Source organism: Condylura cristata, unplaced genomic scaffold (assembly GCF_000260355.1).
Source record: "Condylura cristata isolate star-nosed mole 26May11 unplaced genomic scaffold, ConCri1.0 scaffold00031, whole genome shotgun sequence".
Taxonomy (NCBI): domain Eukaryota; kingdom Metazoa; phylum Chordata; class Mammalia; order Eulipotyphla; family Talpidae; genus Condylura; species Condylura cristata.
The window spans coordinates 16,797,804-16,812,904 of NW_004567132.1; the positions used below are offsets into that span (position 1 = coordinate 16,797,804).

Sequence of the window (15,101 nt, forward strand, 5' to 3'; positions counted from 1 at the left end):
TACTGCAGTTCTTATATGCATAAATAAATCTTTAAAAAATCAACTGAGTGATGGGAAACCCACGGGGACTACAGTTGAGATGGAAAAAAAAATGTACAAAATGATGTAAAAAAAAATATATATATATATATATTAAAAAAGTCAACCGAGGGCCTCCCTGGTGGCACAAGGGTTCACTAGAGGAGTCACCAGACACAGCGTAGGGAGCAGAACAGGCATATTGACAAAGTACACAGCTGAGGGGAGCAGCAGGTAAGACAGGAGAGGTCTGCTGCACCATGTGTTACCCCCTGGCTGTGGAGCAAACTCATCCTGAAGGGGCTGTGGCTAGCTTCTGTAATGTTGTGCTTCAACCTGCTGTGCCACCAGGGAAGGCCCACTCCTATTTATATAGAACAGGAACAAACTCAGAGAAAGCCTACCCAAGCTTTGGGGCCATCCAGTGTCTTTTAGATAGTTTGCTATGAACTCTGAAACTCCAAATAAAATATCCAGAAATTTCTTTCTCAGGCCCTCTTCAAGCCAGGGAAGAAATGGCAACTAGAGGCACCCATGTAAGTTTCTGACTCGAAAGGTACACAAAGGGCACCAGAAAAAGCTTTTTTCCTAGTCAGATCAACTGTAGCTAGTCTGAGGCTAAGACTGACATCCAGTGGCCAGCAGTGAAAGTTCAGGCTGCAGTGTCCACAGCAATGGGCTATTTACTGAAGAAGGCCCAAGACATGGTTAGACTTTTTTTCCTGGTTGTGGAGCTCAATTCTGGCCCTTCCAAAGATTTTTTTGGGTTTTCCTACTACTCTTGCAAAATATCTTCAAACATGTAGTCATTATATACCCTTGAAAATTTAACATTTTTGTTACAGAATTTAAGTTTACTGAAGTGTAAATCAAAAAAATCCAGAATTTTCTTACTCATATTTTATACAAAATATAGGCATAAGCCCATATTTTAGCCACATTCATGTTCAATTTTATTAAATCTACTCAAAAATGTCAAAACAATTCTGCACTGCTATTCTGAGTAGACCTAAAATTAATCATCTATAATTTGGACCTAAGAGCAACTCTATTTCTCTTATAATAATGAAAAGTGGCTGTTTGGGAGTAGGAAAGTATCTTATAGATATGCTGAATACTCAATTTCAAGGTTAGAAAATTAATGTTACTTTAATGTTCTCTTCCCAAATTGCATAACCAGGAACGTACAAGTCAAGAGCTGTGTTAGCTTGGTAGGAAGGAAGACTACTTATTTTTCAGTGGGATGGATTTCAGTCACTGCAACTGAAGCATAATTTGTTTTCTGGGATGGGACCCTGGCATTAGATATTTAGTTCGTTTAAGAACTACCCTGTTTTCTGAGAGTTGGGGGGGAAAAACAAAAAAAAAAAAACTTCAGGTACTCAATGATAACCAAAAATCAGTTTCAAATTTAAGCTCTATTCAAAAATCCAGAATCTGCAAAACCCTCTAGTCTCCAGATTTGAATAGAAATGAGTTGAGACACATACTTTCATCATTCATTTCTTTCTTTCAATATATTTTATTCTGATGGAAGTTACAAAAGTAGATACAAAATACTTTTTTTAAAAGTACAGTTAACTGACTTAGAAAAATAGATAAAGCCCCTAAGTTTTAAAAATACAACATAAATTTGTATGTAAAGAACATTTGAAAATATTTCAGAGAGTAACTAAGACCTAACTATGCAACTATTTTCAACATAGACTGTTGTTCTGTTATAAATCTATAGCACGTTGGTAATCCACTTGGACTTACAGAATACTTGTTTGGAATAAATCTGATGAGAAGAAAACTCACTCAACAAAATAACTGGTATCAAATTAGCTCATCCCCAAGTCTTTTACAATGTGAAATATCAAAATCTCATTCAAGATAGGAAGACTTAAGGACTACTATTTTTCCTCTCTGCCAGAATTCTATAATCTAAAACCAAGGTCCATTACTGAACTGTTATCAAGAGGAAATAATGTTCCTCTTGAAGGTGATCAGTGTTTGGTGTCACAGCGTATTTCTTAGGCAAGGATCCTACAGACAGGAGTCTCCTATACCAGGCAGGGGTTAACACCAGCACCATAACTGATGTTGCTTAGAAACAGATGTCTAGGATCTTTGGGCCTGACTGATTTATGCTGTTGAGGTAAAGGTATGTTTAGAACTTCCACTTCTATATTTCACTGCTCAGTGAAAAAGCAAATAATATAATCAGGAAACCTCAACAATGTTTGCAAAAGTTTAAATGACCACCAGGTTTGTTCTTGCCTCTATACTATTAGGAAAACTATTTCTGCTGTTTTCAAAGCCACAATGAAGATGGATTTGCATTTCTCAAGTAAGCAACTACAGTATCTAAAGCTCTACAAATCTAAGATGAAATAATTTGTTAGTTGACAACCCTGAAAAATCAACTTTATTCACAATCTGAAGAATAAAAGATAAAACTGGCTGTCAATACAAAATCTGCAACATAGCAAGTTTCAGTATTTAAACAAAAATCTGTAAATCATTGTCCAGAAGTTTTTTTTAAAGACCTGGAAATTAAAGCACCATAGGATTAACTACATAATTTAGTAAGCACACTCCACCCCATGGTTGTAATCAGGTGTGAGGAGCCAAAAGTGACATTGAGCAGGCATGGCCTCTGATTAGAAGATGGCAGGGGAGTGATTGTTGTGTAACTGCCAGACTCTGGCACAGGGAGATAAAATAAGTGTCAAAGACAGACTGATTTCTTCTAACTCTTATCTAAGGGTGGTTCTCCAGCCAAGTCAGGAAGACACCAGCTCTGCCCATTCTCTCTCCTTCCTCCAATTCTCCTCCTGCCCTGACCTCCTGGCCTTAAAAGTAAACAAGTGTTAACACTGATGTTTGGTGCACTGTGGTTAAGACAGACTGACTTGGGAACCTGGATTGTTTTTATTTTTTAAAAAGGACTTTCAAATCACCAATAAAAGTTTTCATTACAACCTGTTCTTTAAGTTGTTTTTATTGATGTGCTACTAGGTGGGCTTCTTTGGTTTGTTTTAGAACCAAATTATGAAAAAAGAGGATTTTTATCACTGAAGAAAAATGAAAATTCTTGTTTGGCTATATCTTAAGATTTGGAAATAAAGAAAAGTACAATCCTAGTTGACAAAATATAATTTCATTCCTTTCAGACTTTTTAAAAAAAGCCAAAAAGATTTAAAAATTGAGAGGCAATCACATATTAGGTGGGATCTAGAAACCTGGTTTCTTGTTAATAAACAATCAATATAAACCTACAGAACACCTGACAAGTACCTGTGGATAACCTTAAACATGGACTGTGGAATGTTTTGGACAGCTCTTTTTTTTGTAAGTGATGATCTCAATCTTTTTTTTAATCTCACTCTTTAATTCTTTACACAATGATGTATTGTTTCATCCTCAATTAAACATAATTTTCCCCTAAAATTCTGTATATATTTTAGAAATTACTGACATTTGAGTTTCTATAAAAGTTTGATTTCTAAGCAGTTCTTTTCATTATACTCTAGTAAAATTAAAAAATATATAGATCAAATTTAACCCTAACCAAAGTCATCAAGGAAGTTTGTGAGGTCTCTGTTAAAAAACAAACAAACAAACAAACAAACAAACAAAAAAACCCAACATCTTTGAAACAGAAAATGCTGGTGAACTTTAAAGCTTTGCCAATCTGGTTAAGTCTTCAGCACAATTATGCCTCAATACATTTTAAATAGTCACCGAGAATTTACTAAATCCTTGAAAACAAATGAAAATTAGATCGAGTAAAGAGCAAGATTTTTTTTTTTGATCCCAATAGAAGAATTTCAAGTTTTGATACAAAAACAATTAAACCAGGATACAACCCCTATTGGGGGCTTAATTCATCTTTAAACTAGTAACAAAATGAAGATTTTTACTTACTCTCCCCAATTTTTGTTTCCTCTCTCTCTCTCTCTCTCTCTCTCTCTCTCTCACACACACACACACAAACACACACAGGTAACACACTTCTCTTAAGCTATGTTATAAAATGTGTACATCTTTAAGATTTTTTATTGTGTTTTTCCTGAAGTTTTCTCCTTATTGGGATAAAGTCTGTGCATTCTACACTACTAGTCTCAAGTCACAATAAAAACAAGAATGTTTTTCAAAAAGGAAACTCAAGACAAAATAATCAAATACTCTTAAGTACTTTCTTCCATTCTCTTATCCAGAATTTTAAGGCCTCTGAAAAACAATGTGAATGGAAATAGTGGTTTTGATACTTAAATTTGGGGAAAAGTCTTTTCCGTTAAAACTACATAATAAAATTAATCTGAATGAAGCATTCAAAATAAAAATCTATAAGAACACCCTTAGATGCTTTGAAAAAACTGTATGGTAGACAAACACTTCTAAAAATGTACAAATGTGAATTAAAAAAAAAACCCAAAGATTTAAAAAAGGAAGTTATTTAAAAATAACCTTGGTTATTCCCATATCAGATAAAATCAGAAGATGACTTAAGCTGCAATCATGGATCTTGAAAAAGTATACATACAACCTTATCTATAGAAACACTACCATCCAAACTTAAAATTCAAAAGTTACCAAAGTGACACAAATGTTCTAAATCTTAAAGGAAAATTTAAAATACCTATTATCTGTATGAAACATAGTAAAACTGATCTGACTGTGTAAATTTGTTCTGGAAACCTGTTAATAACTTATTGGTGGAAATTTTAAATATCCATTATTGCTGTCACCTGAAATAGACTAACTCATTTATTTCAGTATATGAATAAGTAAACTGAGAAGCTATAAGTTAGTCATCACTTATTACAACCAAATATGACTCTGAAATAACACAAGTGGTGACAAAGTACCTCAAATTCAGCTGTGTCCTTAATTTCTCACTATGAAGATTAGGCCAACTTGCCTTTGAGACAATTTTATCAGTACACACAGACAATAGGTGTCTTTATACTGTTTTTTAAAGTTTGTATCTATAACAGATAGTAATGAGATAGTTCTAGCAGTAGATGAAGCAAGAGGGTAACTGTGTTCTAGAAGAAACGTTTATCTGTCTTTTGAGCCGAGCTTCTCAATTAATTCCTGAAGAGGTGCCAACTCACGCCTATCGATCAGATTAAACTCCTAAAAAGAGAAGAAAAATAAAATTTGTAAATGAATGTGAATTTAAATTTTTATAAATGTCATTTACAGAAGGGTTCCCAACTCTCGTTTTCTGGAACACTAAAGAATGATGAAATGATCTCTATGAACACTATAAAACAGTATTATTTTTATTCTCTTAAAAAAAAAAAATACAGGCCCTCATTGGTGGTGCCGTGGATTAAAGCACAGCATACAAAGCTAGAGGCAGGTGCTTCAGTTCAAGTTCAATCCCTGACCAGGGAGCTGACCCACACGTTGTGGCAGACCTCTCCCGACCTAAAATCTGACCTGGTATGAGATATCTGACAACGCAACCCAAGATAGCAGACAAGTTCTTTCTAGGCATAGCCATCTCATGAAACAGAGTCAATTGCAAATATTATTCCATTGAACTGTGTGCTCAGGAGTGGCAACAGAACAGAAGAGTGCAGATAGGCTTTTGTGGGTTTTTGGTACTCCCCGCCATATCCAGACACATCTGGAGCAACCAGAAGCAGAAAGCCCAAAATATGGGTTATGCTTTCTTTGTTGCTACACAAATCAATAAAATAAACAATGTGGCAAAGAGAAAAGAACCCTACTTATACTTAGCTCTATATCTGTAAATAAGATATTGCTTTTTAAATTAATTGTTCTTTAAAGTTAAGCCAATCCAAATAAATACAAGTTAAAGGACAGAAAAACATAGTTCAACATACCTGAACAAAAAAAATAAAGTGCTTAAAGGAGGTGTTGAGGTGGGCCTCCTCCTGCAGCTGCATCACAGAATCAAAGTGCTGATGATAAATATGGGCATATACCCTGAACAGACGTTTTAGAATAGTCTTTGCCACAGACATGAAGTTTTTGGGAAATGGGACACCTGTAATCAACATGTATATTGATTAGTCCTTCAACTGAATATGAAAGAAGTTTATAGACCCTACCATGAGCAATTCATATACACAACATCTCATATTCACAAGTACAGAACCACTTCCATACATTTTTTAAAAAAGCAAAGGGAAAAAAAAGCCCAAACCTTAGTAAATGAGCTATCTTCACAGATACCCTTTTTTGATAGCCTTAGAATAATAGACACAGGCACTAAGTTACATAAGATGGGCTGAACCAAAATTAAACATAATTTTAGCTATTTTTAACACTGTAACATTTCTAGTTAAGGTTATATGCAAAGAAATTTTGATTTTTTGATTATAAATATAAAATGTTTACTTTTGTAACTTGTAACTCTACACAACCACTACATACACACATACATTCTCTCAACCAGACTGCAAAAAAAGGGGGGGGGTGCGGAGGTGGGGGACTTTTGAGACATTATACTCTTTTGTTACCAGGAAAAAGCAGCTAACCTTCTGGATTACTTTGAAAACCCGGTTTTCTTTCTTAAACTGGGAACCCCCAACTTAAAATTTTTATGTGCTATCTTCACTTTACTGTAATCCAAGAAAGGAGTGTACTTCCTGAAGAGAAGGAGGATACCGCTCTATTTTTCAAAGGAAAATAAATACCTCCTTAGAAAAGACTTGTGAGAGGGTTTGTGATCTCTCTCAATGAGGATATGGATACAAATGGTTTAGTTACTGAGAATTCTGGTTAACAAGATCAAAGTGTCTTAGAAAACAGAGCTGGGAGAAAGACAATACAACTGATACTAAGTACAATAAATGAACACATATGGCTTCTGCAACCCAAGTAAACCAGTTAAAGATTTGTTTCACAATAGCATTCTTGATACACTTCTTTTTCTTTAGTATTTCAGGGGGAAAAAAGCTAAAACACTTTCCCTTCCCTACATTTTGTTTTCTTTAACTTACTTCTCAACCAGTCCTTGATAGTTTGAAGTTTAGCTCCTGTAATTTGACTTTTATGGACTCCCCCTTCAATTCCCATCTTAGTCAACTTGTCTTTTCAAAATTCATTCTGCACCTGGAGTGGATCTTGTATTTGTGCATTAAAAAGTTGAAGATTTTTTAAAATCAAAGCCCTACTCTCCTAGAATTTACTAATAGGCAACAAGGCTTAAAAGAAAAAAGGCGTGGCCCTCCCTGGTGGCGCAGCAGGTTAAAGCACAACACTGAGAAGCTAAAGCCGCTTCCGCATGAGTTCGATTCCCGCCTGCCCCGGAGGTGACCACATGGCGTGGCAGACCTCTCCTGACCCGCCCGCTGCTCCCCTCAGCAGTGTATTTTGTCGATCTGCCTGTTCTGCTCCCAGCTCTGTCTCTGGTGAAGCCTCTCACCGCCCCTGCACCTCTGGCCTGTACCCCTCAGTTCTGTATGCATAAATAAATAAATCTTAAAAAAAAAAAGAAAAAAGGCAAAGGCAAAAAACTTAGATATATTAATTAAAATATGAATAAGTAGTTGTTTAATATAAATGAAGAATTGGCATAAATAACCTAATGAGAGAGGAAAGGATTCCAGAACATTAGGATGCATTATTGCAGAATGGAAAGCTGAAAGAAGAGAATAAAAGTAGACAGTTTTATTTATCTTTCATAAGAGGGAGATTAATGAATAAATAGAAGTGATTGTTTAAATCCATGCATTTTCCAAATTGATTTTAACAGAAACATTCAAGCGCCATCAGTCTACAGTAAAATAGACTGTGAGGAAGGGAACTTAAGATTTAATAACAGATTGGAAAAGTTGACAAACAGCAAACAGACCAAGTGTCACAACATGATAAAAAATTTTTCTCCTGAAAGAGCAACAAACTGGACTCAAATACCTAATCTGCTATGGTTTCAATGTTATGCGTCCTCCTTCCACTCCCAACTGATCTGCTGATAACCTAAGCCCCTAAGTAATGGCATTAGGAAGGAGGTGAGGCTTTTGGGACACCAAAAGGCAGAGCCCTCATGACTGGAATTAGTGCTCTGATTATTAGAGGCCTAGGAAAGCTGGCTGGCCCCTTCCCACATCAGAGGACTAGAGAGGGCAACAATTTTACAAGCTGAAACTGGGTCCTCACTACAATCCAACCATGTGAGCCTCCTGACCTTGGACTTCCAGCCTTCAGAACTATGAGAAATTTCTATTTATAATCAGTCCAACTTCTGGTATTTTTGTTATGGCAGCCCAAACAGGACAGAATCCAACAAAACGCTGTTCATAAGGCACCCTAAAATTATCTCACCCATCAATACCAGCAAATGAAAACTACTCTTCCAATAGAATATTAAAATAAAAATAGAGAAAATCTTACAGTCATCAACAGATACTGAAAAAGTATCTGATAAAATTCTACAAACAGATCTGATATTTAGAAATTCTAACTTTAAACCAAAAACAAGATTCTGGCTTAATACTGCAATACTAGAAATGCTCATGAACAAAAACAAGGGTAATCTGCCACCACCAGCACTGCTGTGGAACTAGCAGCTGGTAAAATTATTTAAGGTACACAAGAACTATGCATATGAGAAAGGAAGACAAAAAGCTAATATTTTAACATGTGTTACATACTTAGGGGAAAAAATGTGAGAAAAACAACCTAAAACAGAACCACTCAAAAACTGGCAAATTGTAACATATATAAAAAAGTCACCAATTGGAAACAAATATCAATAAAAAAGACTAAATACCTAGGAATGAACTTAAAAAAATTTGAAGGCTTAGCATAAAGTTGAACTACAGAATTCCATAAGAGTAAATAATAAAAGACATCAATAAATGAAAAATAAACCTTGTTCTTAAGATTCAGTATTGTCAAGAGAACAAGAATCCCTATATTATCTAGATATTGAATGAAATAATAATCAAAATCTGTTTTTTGTTTATTTTTTATCTTGACAAAATGATTCTAAGTTCTTTGGAAGAACAAATATCTCAGAATAGCTGTGAATAATTCTGAAAAAGAAGAGTGAGGAAGAGAAACTAGACCTACAAGCTGTTTAAAGCTACACAGCCTTGGTATTTATAACAATATAGAATTTCTACAGGAGTAAATAGAGATTAAGACTCCAAAATATGTGGCAATTTGGTGTATACAAATGATAATGAGAGCAGAAAAGACAAATGTATTTGGATAATACTCCTGGACAAACTGGCAACCATATTTGGACAAAAAGGTATATTCAGGAAAAAATTTCTGATGGAACAACAATTTAAATTTAAAACAATTTAATGATAATTTAATAGTACTAATGAAAAACACAAATATTGTTATAATGTTGAATTAGAGAAAACTTCTAATTATTAGTTACAACCTACAAGTCAAAAGCAAAGATTAATAGGACAAAATAAGTTATATATAGCAAAAACACTTCCTGAACAAAGTAAAACCTGGGGGGGGGGGATACATATATGACAAAGAGCTAATATAACACAAAGAATACAAGCAAAACACAATGATCAATAAACCAAAAGTGGCTCAATCTCATCCATATTTTTATTTATTTGGGGAGCAGAGCAGGTGGATTTACTGAAATGCACTGGTAAGAGGGCAGCAGGCGAGACAGGAGAGGTCCGCTGCACCATATGTGGGTTAGCTCTCTGGCTGGGGATGGAACTTAGGCCATTTCAGTGACAGCCCTGAGACATAATCCATAGGCCACCAGGCAGGCCCTCATCACTATTTTTAAAATGTGCAGGGAAACAAATCTACTGGGGCCTTCCCTGGTGGCGCACTGTTTTAAAGCAGAGCACTATGAAGCTATCCACAGCCACTACAGCACTAGCTGTATTCCAGACCAAGGAGGTGACCCACATGGCACAGCAGACCTCTCCTATCTCGCCTGCTGCTCTCCTCAGTAAATCCACCTGCTCTGCTCCCCACTCTGTCTCTGGTGAATTTCTCACTCCTTGCACCGCTAGTTAATACTCCAGTTCTTCTATGCAAAAATAAATAAATAAATAAATAAAAATACAGATAAGATTGAGACACTCTTGGTTTATTGATCGTTGTGTTTTGCTTATATTCTCATACACACACCCCCACACCTCTGGCCTGTACCTCAGTTCCTGTGTGCATAAATAAGTAAATCTTTGGGGGGAGAAAAAAGCAAATTTACTTAGTCAAATTAGAATTAAAAAATAAGTAATAACCAGCACTGATGAAGAAACAGGTAAGAAACAAATAAGCCTAGAGAAATATACAGTTAGATTTCAGATAATACAAAAGATTTTTTGGAAAGGAATTTGGCCACCACCATTTTAAAAGAAAAACAGCTCTACAATAACTCACCAATCTTAGATGGAAAAAGGGTTTCATCATCAAGTTGATCCTGAACCCAAGTCATCAAATAGTCAATGTATTTTGGTGCAGAACATTTGATTGGCTTTTTAATATTAGTACCATCTGCCCAATGATATTCATACCTGGGGAGAAAAAAGATTCTAAGGATGTTTTCAAAAACATTGACAAATATGAAACTTGTAATCAAAGTGGTCCACAATTTGTCAACAGATGTTGTATTTACTTTCAGTAAATTACCAAATGTTCTACTGATGATCACTTAAGAAATGTGATGGTTATAACTGGAAAAAAAAAAAAAAAAAAAGAAGATAATTTGCCAGCTGGCAAATTGGAAGTTCTTAGCAGTCTTGGGAAAAGATAAAAGAACTGCATTCCTGTTAGGTAGAGGGTGTTAAGGGCTGGATTAAAGATTGATGGATCTACCACATTCTGAGATCTTTGTCCATCAAGTTATCCACAACAGAGTCATGGTTATAAAACCCTATTTTGTGGAAAGGGTATTAAAGAAACACCCTCAGGCATGACATCTTTCCCTAATTTTTGCTGAGCTAGAATGACTAACAAGACTTATGTAAAATTTCACTGTGTGAACTGTTAAATAAGTTTAATTTTCCTGTTTATCTTACTTAATTTCTTTTAAGGAAGTTTGAGGAAAAAATGTTGCCAAGATAGACATTCCTCTCAAAATATTGTAATGAAAAAAGGACTACAAACTCATTGTGGGGCTTTATAAAGGTCAAGTAAACATTTTCAGGAAATTCATTTATAAACTAGGTCCTCCCTGGTAGCATAATGGGTTAATTAAGTTTCAGCACTATGAAGCTATTGAACTGCAATACAAGTTCAATCCCTGGCCAGGGAGCTGACCCACAAGGCATAGCAGACCTCTTCTTTGCCTGCTGCTCCTCTCAGCAGTGTATTTCATTCAATCTGCCCATTCTGCTCCCCACTCTGTCCCTGTGACTCCGCTCACACACACAATCCCCCACAACTCTGGCCTGGTCTTTTATGCATAAGCAAATAAATATTTAAAAAAATTTCATTTATAAACTAGAAACACAACCATAAATGTTAGTACAATTGAAAATATCAAACTTTAGTGATGTAAGATAAACCTAACTCCAATTTCTTTACTTTTACTGCCACAAGTGAACATTCATACTACTACAATACAATTATAATATCTAAACAAAAAATATTACACACCAAAGTATTAATTAGCAATGAAAGCTTATCCGTAAGCATTCAAGAACTTGTAACACTGAACTGCTTTTACTTAAGTGAACACAAAGGAAAAACAAAGTCTTAATTATTTAACATGTATCAATTAATGACTGGCTTTTTTCAATAACTCAAGTATCTACTTAATAGGGGTATGTAAGTACCGTGGACCTGCAGACATGACTGAACAGCTTGCTTCAGTGCAGAATTCTGTAATAGTTCCATATAACATATTGATCTGGTTGAAAAAATCCACAGCTGAAAAGAAAAGCAGAATTGTGTTAAAAGGTCTACATTAAATTCAACAAAACATCACACCTCTCAGTTGAAATAAAATGGACTGTATATTCAAGTTCTTGACTAAATCCCTGAAGATTCAATAGTCCAAAGATACTGTAAATGTTCTTCTCTCAAAGTTGTGAAACCCAAAAAAACTTTTAATATACATTCAGTTTTAATGTACTAAGCTTTTAAGCAGCAGCAGGAAAATAAAATATTAGATAGTTCTACCTAAACAATGACCATTAAATCATTAGAACACACAATTTTATTACATCCAAAGCAATTAAAAAAAATCCACTGCAAGGCCATTGCATGGACCACAGTATCATTTGTATTAGGAAACAGAAGAAATTGTTACAGGACATTTCTAGGTATAAAGTGTATAAACAGGCATTTGAAAAACTAATTCACCATAAAAATCTGAGGGCCTAATGCACACTAAAAACATGAAAAGGACACGGGATAATGTTTTCTTTGGGAGCTCCAGTTAAATTGAAAGTAAGGAATAAAACAACATATAAGATAGGATCCAAAGACCAACAAAAAGTCCTAGAGACTTGAGAAAGTCTACATCTTGACCAACTGAAATAGTCAGGAAGTATTTCTTAAAGGAGCTTCAGCTATATCTGGAAAAAACAGGAAGGGGATATACTTAATTTAGTGAAAACATTACTCTGTGCAAAGAGAAACCAACAAGTATCAGTTCCTCGTTTAAAGGAATGTCTAAAAATCAACTGGGGCTTTTTTAAGTTTGTTAAAAAACAAATAAAATATCATCCAGGGACCTCCTATTTCAGAAGGATGTGTAAGGTCACACCTTTCTGATTGCTTTTAATTCTCATTTAATCAGGAGGCACATATTTGTCCAGAGGCACCTTTTTAATATTCTTTTTCTTCTTGTGCTTATTAGTACTAACTTAAGCAATACCATTTAGATGTAACTATACAAATGCTGCATTAAAATTTATTTTACTGTACTAAGTTTCAAGAAATTCTGAGGGAGAAATATAGCACTTCACCATCCATAATGTTGTCAAACTCTGATGGGGTTAATGTTTTAGTGTCTCTCCTTCTCTTTGTTCCTGTATATGTGATTCCACAACAGACTAATGCAGAAGCAGCTATGCAAATACAATTATCTCCTATTAATCAAATATTACACATAAAATCTGCAAACAATGCCATTATCTCTCATTTAAATTGATTCTGAAAAAGTTGTATTACATAAAAACATCTATGTTAACAGATAATGGATTTATTTTTTGACAAATTTAAAAATATTTGAATTTTCACATTTTTAATTTCTAACACAGTATAAGTATCACTGAATTTAACCCACAAAATGGAAAGGTCTTGGGGATTCTCAATAATTTTTAAAGAGAATAAAGAGACCCTAACACCAAAAGTTTGGAAGTTAGCTGATCTAAAGAAGAAGCAAGTTTCAAAAAAAAATCTAAACTGAAGAAGGTGAACAGATGCCTTCAAAATGAAAATAATTCTAAGGCTAAAAATGTATTTTTTTGGAGAAAAAGGGATCAAGACAGAAAAGGAAAGAACACAAAGACTATAGTGGTGACTCATGGGTTACTGATATGGTAGTGGGATAACTAAGGAGAGAAATTAAATATTGTACAAAATAAATAATGACTTAAGGAAATAAAAAATGAATTTTAAAATAATAGCATAAAAAAATTTAAATGGCATTTTCTGGATATATAATATTTACATGGCCCACAAACTAGAAGACACATAAGAACCTGTAGTGGAAAATCTAATTCCAACAATTCCAACTCCTTCCTCTTAAGTTTCTTTATCATGCCTTATACAAAAGATAATATATTAAATAGTTCTATACATTGTTTTTTTCTTTTAGTGATATATTGGCTTTTTAATTAAAAAAAAAACAAAAAAAAAAACACATAACAAACTTTCTATTTGTATCTATTAGTGCCACCAAGGCAATGATTATTAATAGCCAATTAATACCACATAGGTATTAAGGTATTAAGGTAACTAGCTACTATAAAAACCTACATTTAATAGATCTACAACCTACAGAGCAGTCTTACAAACAAAAGCACATGGACTTTACTCTGAACCACGTAAGTTGTGCTAACATGGTAGCCACAAATGGCTACTAACATCAAAACTAAATTAAAAATCCCCTTCCAGTCACACAAAGCACATTTCAAGTGCTAACTGGCCACAGTGTAGATATTGACCATTGGTATCCTCGTGGAAAATTCTACTGAAAAGGGCTGCTCTAGATCTGATGTTCACAGAAAATAAAAGAACAGAACATGGTGTAATTTGTACTGTGGAAAATGAACTGTTCCTCAACAACAAAAACTAACAAAGCAAAAAGACTGCAATGATGGGAACACTATGAATTAAGATATTCAAGAAACATGTACAGGTCTTGCTGGGTCCTGATTTAAAACCATTATTATTATTACTATTTTTAAAGGAACATTTACTATAAGACATTAGGAAAATTGTAAACACTGACATTTGATAACATAAAGGAATAGTGGTTATTATGTTATCTTTAAAATGGGAGTTCTTGGAGATACTGAAAATTTATTAATGAAACAATATGCCTGGGATTTGCTTCAAAATAATCAAGATAGATACAGAAAGCATAAATTGTTAACTGTGGAAACTAGATAATGGATACCTAGAAATTCACTGTACTAGTTTGTCTATTATGGTATGCTTGATAAAGTCTATTAAAAACTTGTTGAGGGCCCTCCCTGGTAGAGGAGTGGGTTGAAGTGCAGCACTAAAAAAGCTAAAGCCACTTCAGCATGAGTTCAATCCCCTGCCCCAGAGGTGATCCACATGGTGCGGCAGATCTCTCCTGACCCGCCCGCTGCTACCTTCAGCAGTGTACTTCGATTATCTGCCTATTCTGCTCCTCACTCTGTCTTTAGTGAATCCTCTCACCGCCCCTGCACCTCTGGCCTATACCCCAGTTCTGTATGCGTAAATAAATCTTAAAAAAATAAAAAATAAAAAATTTGGGCCCTCCCTGGTGGTGCAGTGGGCTAAAGTGCAGCACTGAAAGCTAGCTGCAGCCACTTCAGTGTGAGTTCGATCCCCCGCCCTGGAGGTGATCCACATGGTGCAGCAGACCTGTCCTGTCTCGCCGTTGCTCTCCTCAGCAGTGTATTTCATCTACCTGCTTGTTCTGCTCCCCCCTTGTCTCTGGTGAATCCTCTCATTAC

At 34.9% G+C, this 15,101-nt stretch overlaps 1 protein-coding gene across 1 annotated transcript in view; it reads right to left on the bottom strand.

Annotated features, from left to right (window-relative positions):
• Positions 1–3,158: 3,158 nt before the first annotated feature.
• Positions 3,159–15,101, bottom strand: part of MOB1A (MOB kinase activator 1A) — a 17,784-nt gene continuing 5,841 nt past the window's right edge. Inside the window, exons 3-6 of the mRNA XM_004691541.2 lie at positions 11,757–11,850; positions 10,360–10,493; positions 5,865–6,028; positions 3,159–5,145 (exon numbers count right to left, since the gene is read on the bottom strand). Coding sequence (XP_004691598.1) covers positions 5,068–5,145; positions 5,865–6,028; positions 10,360–10,493; positions 11,757–11,850 — 470 coding nt within the window. The 3' untranslated portion in view covers positions 3,159–5,067. The remainder of the gene's footprint in view (positions 5,146–5,864; positions 6,029–10,359; positions 10,494–11,756; positions 11,851–15,101) is intronic.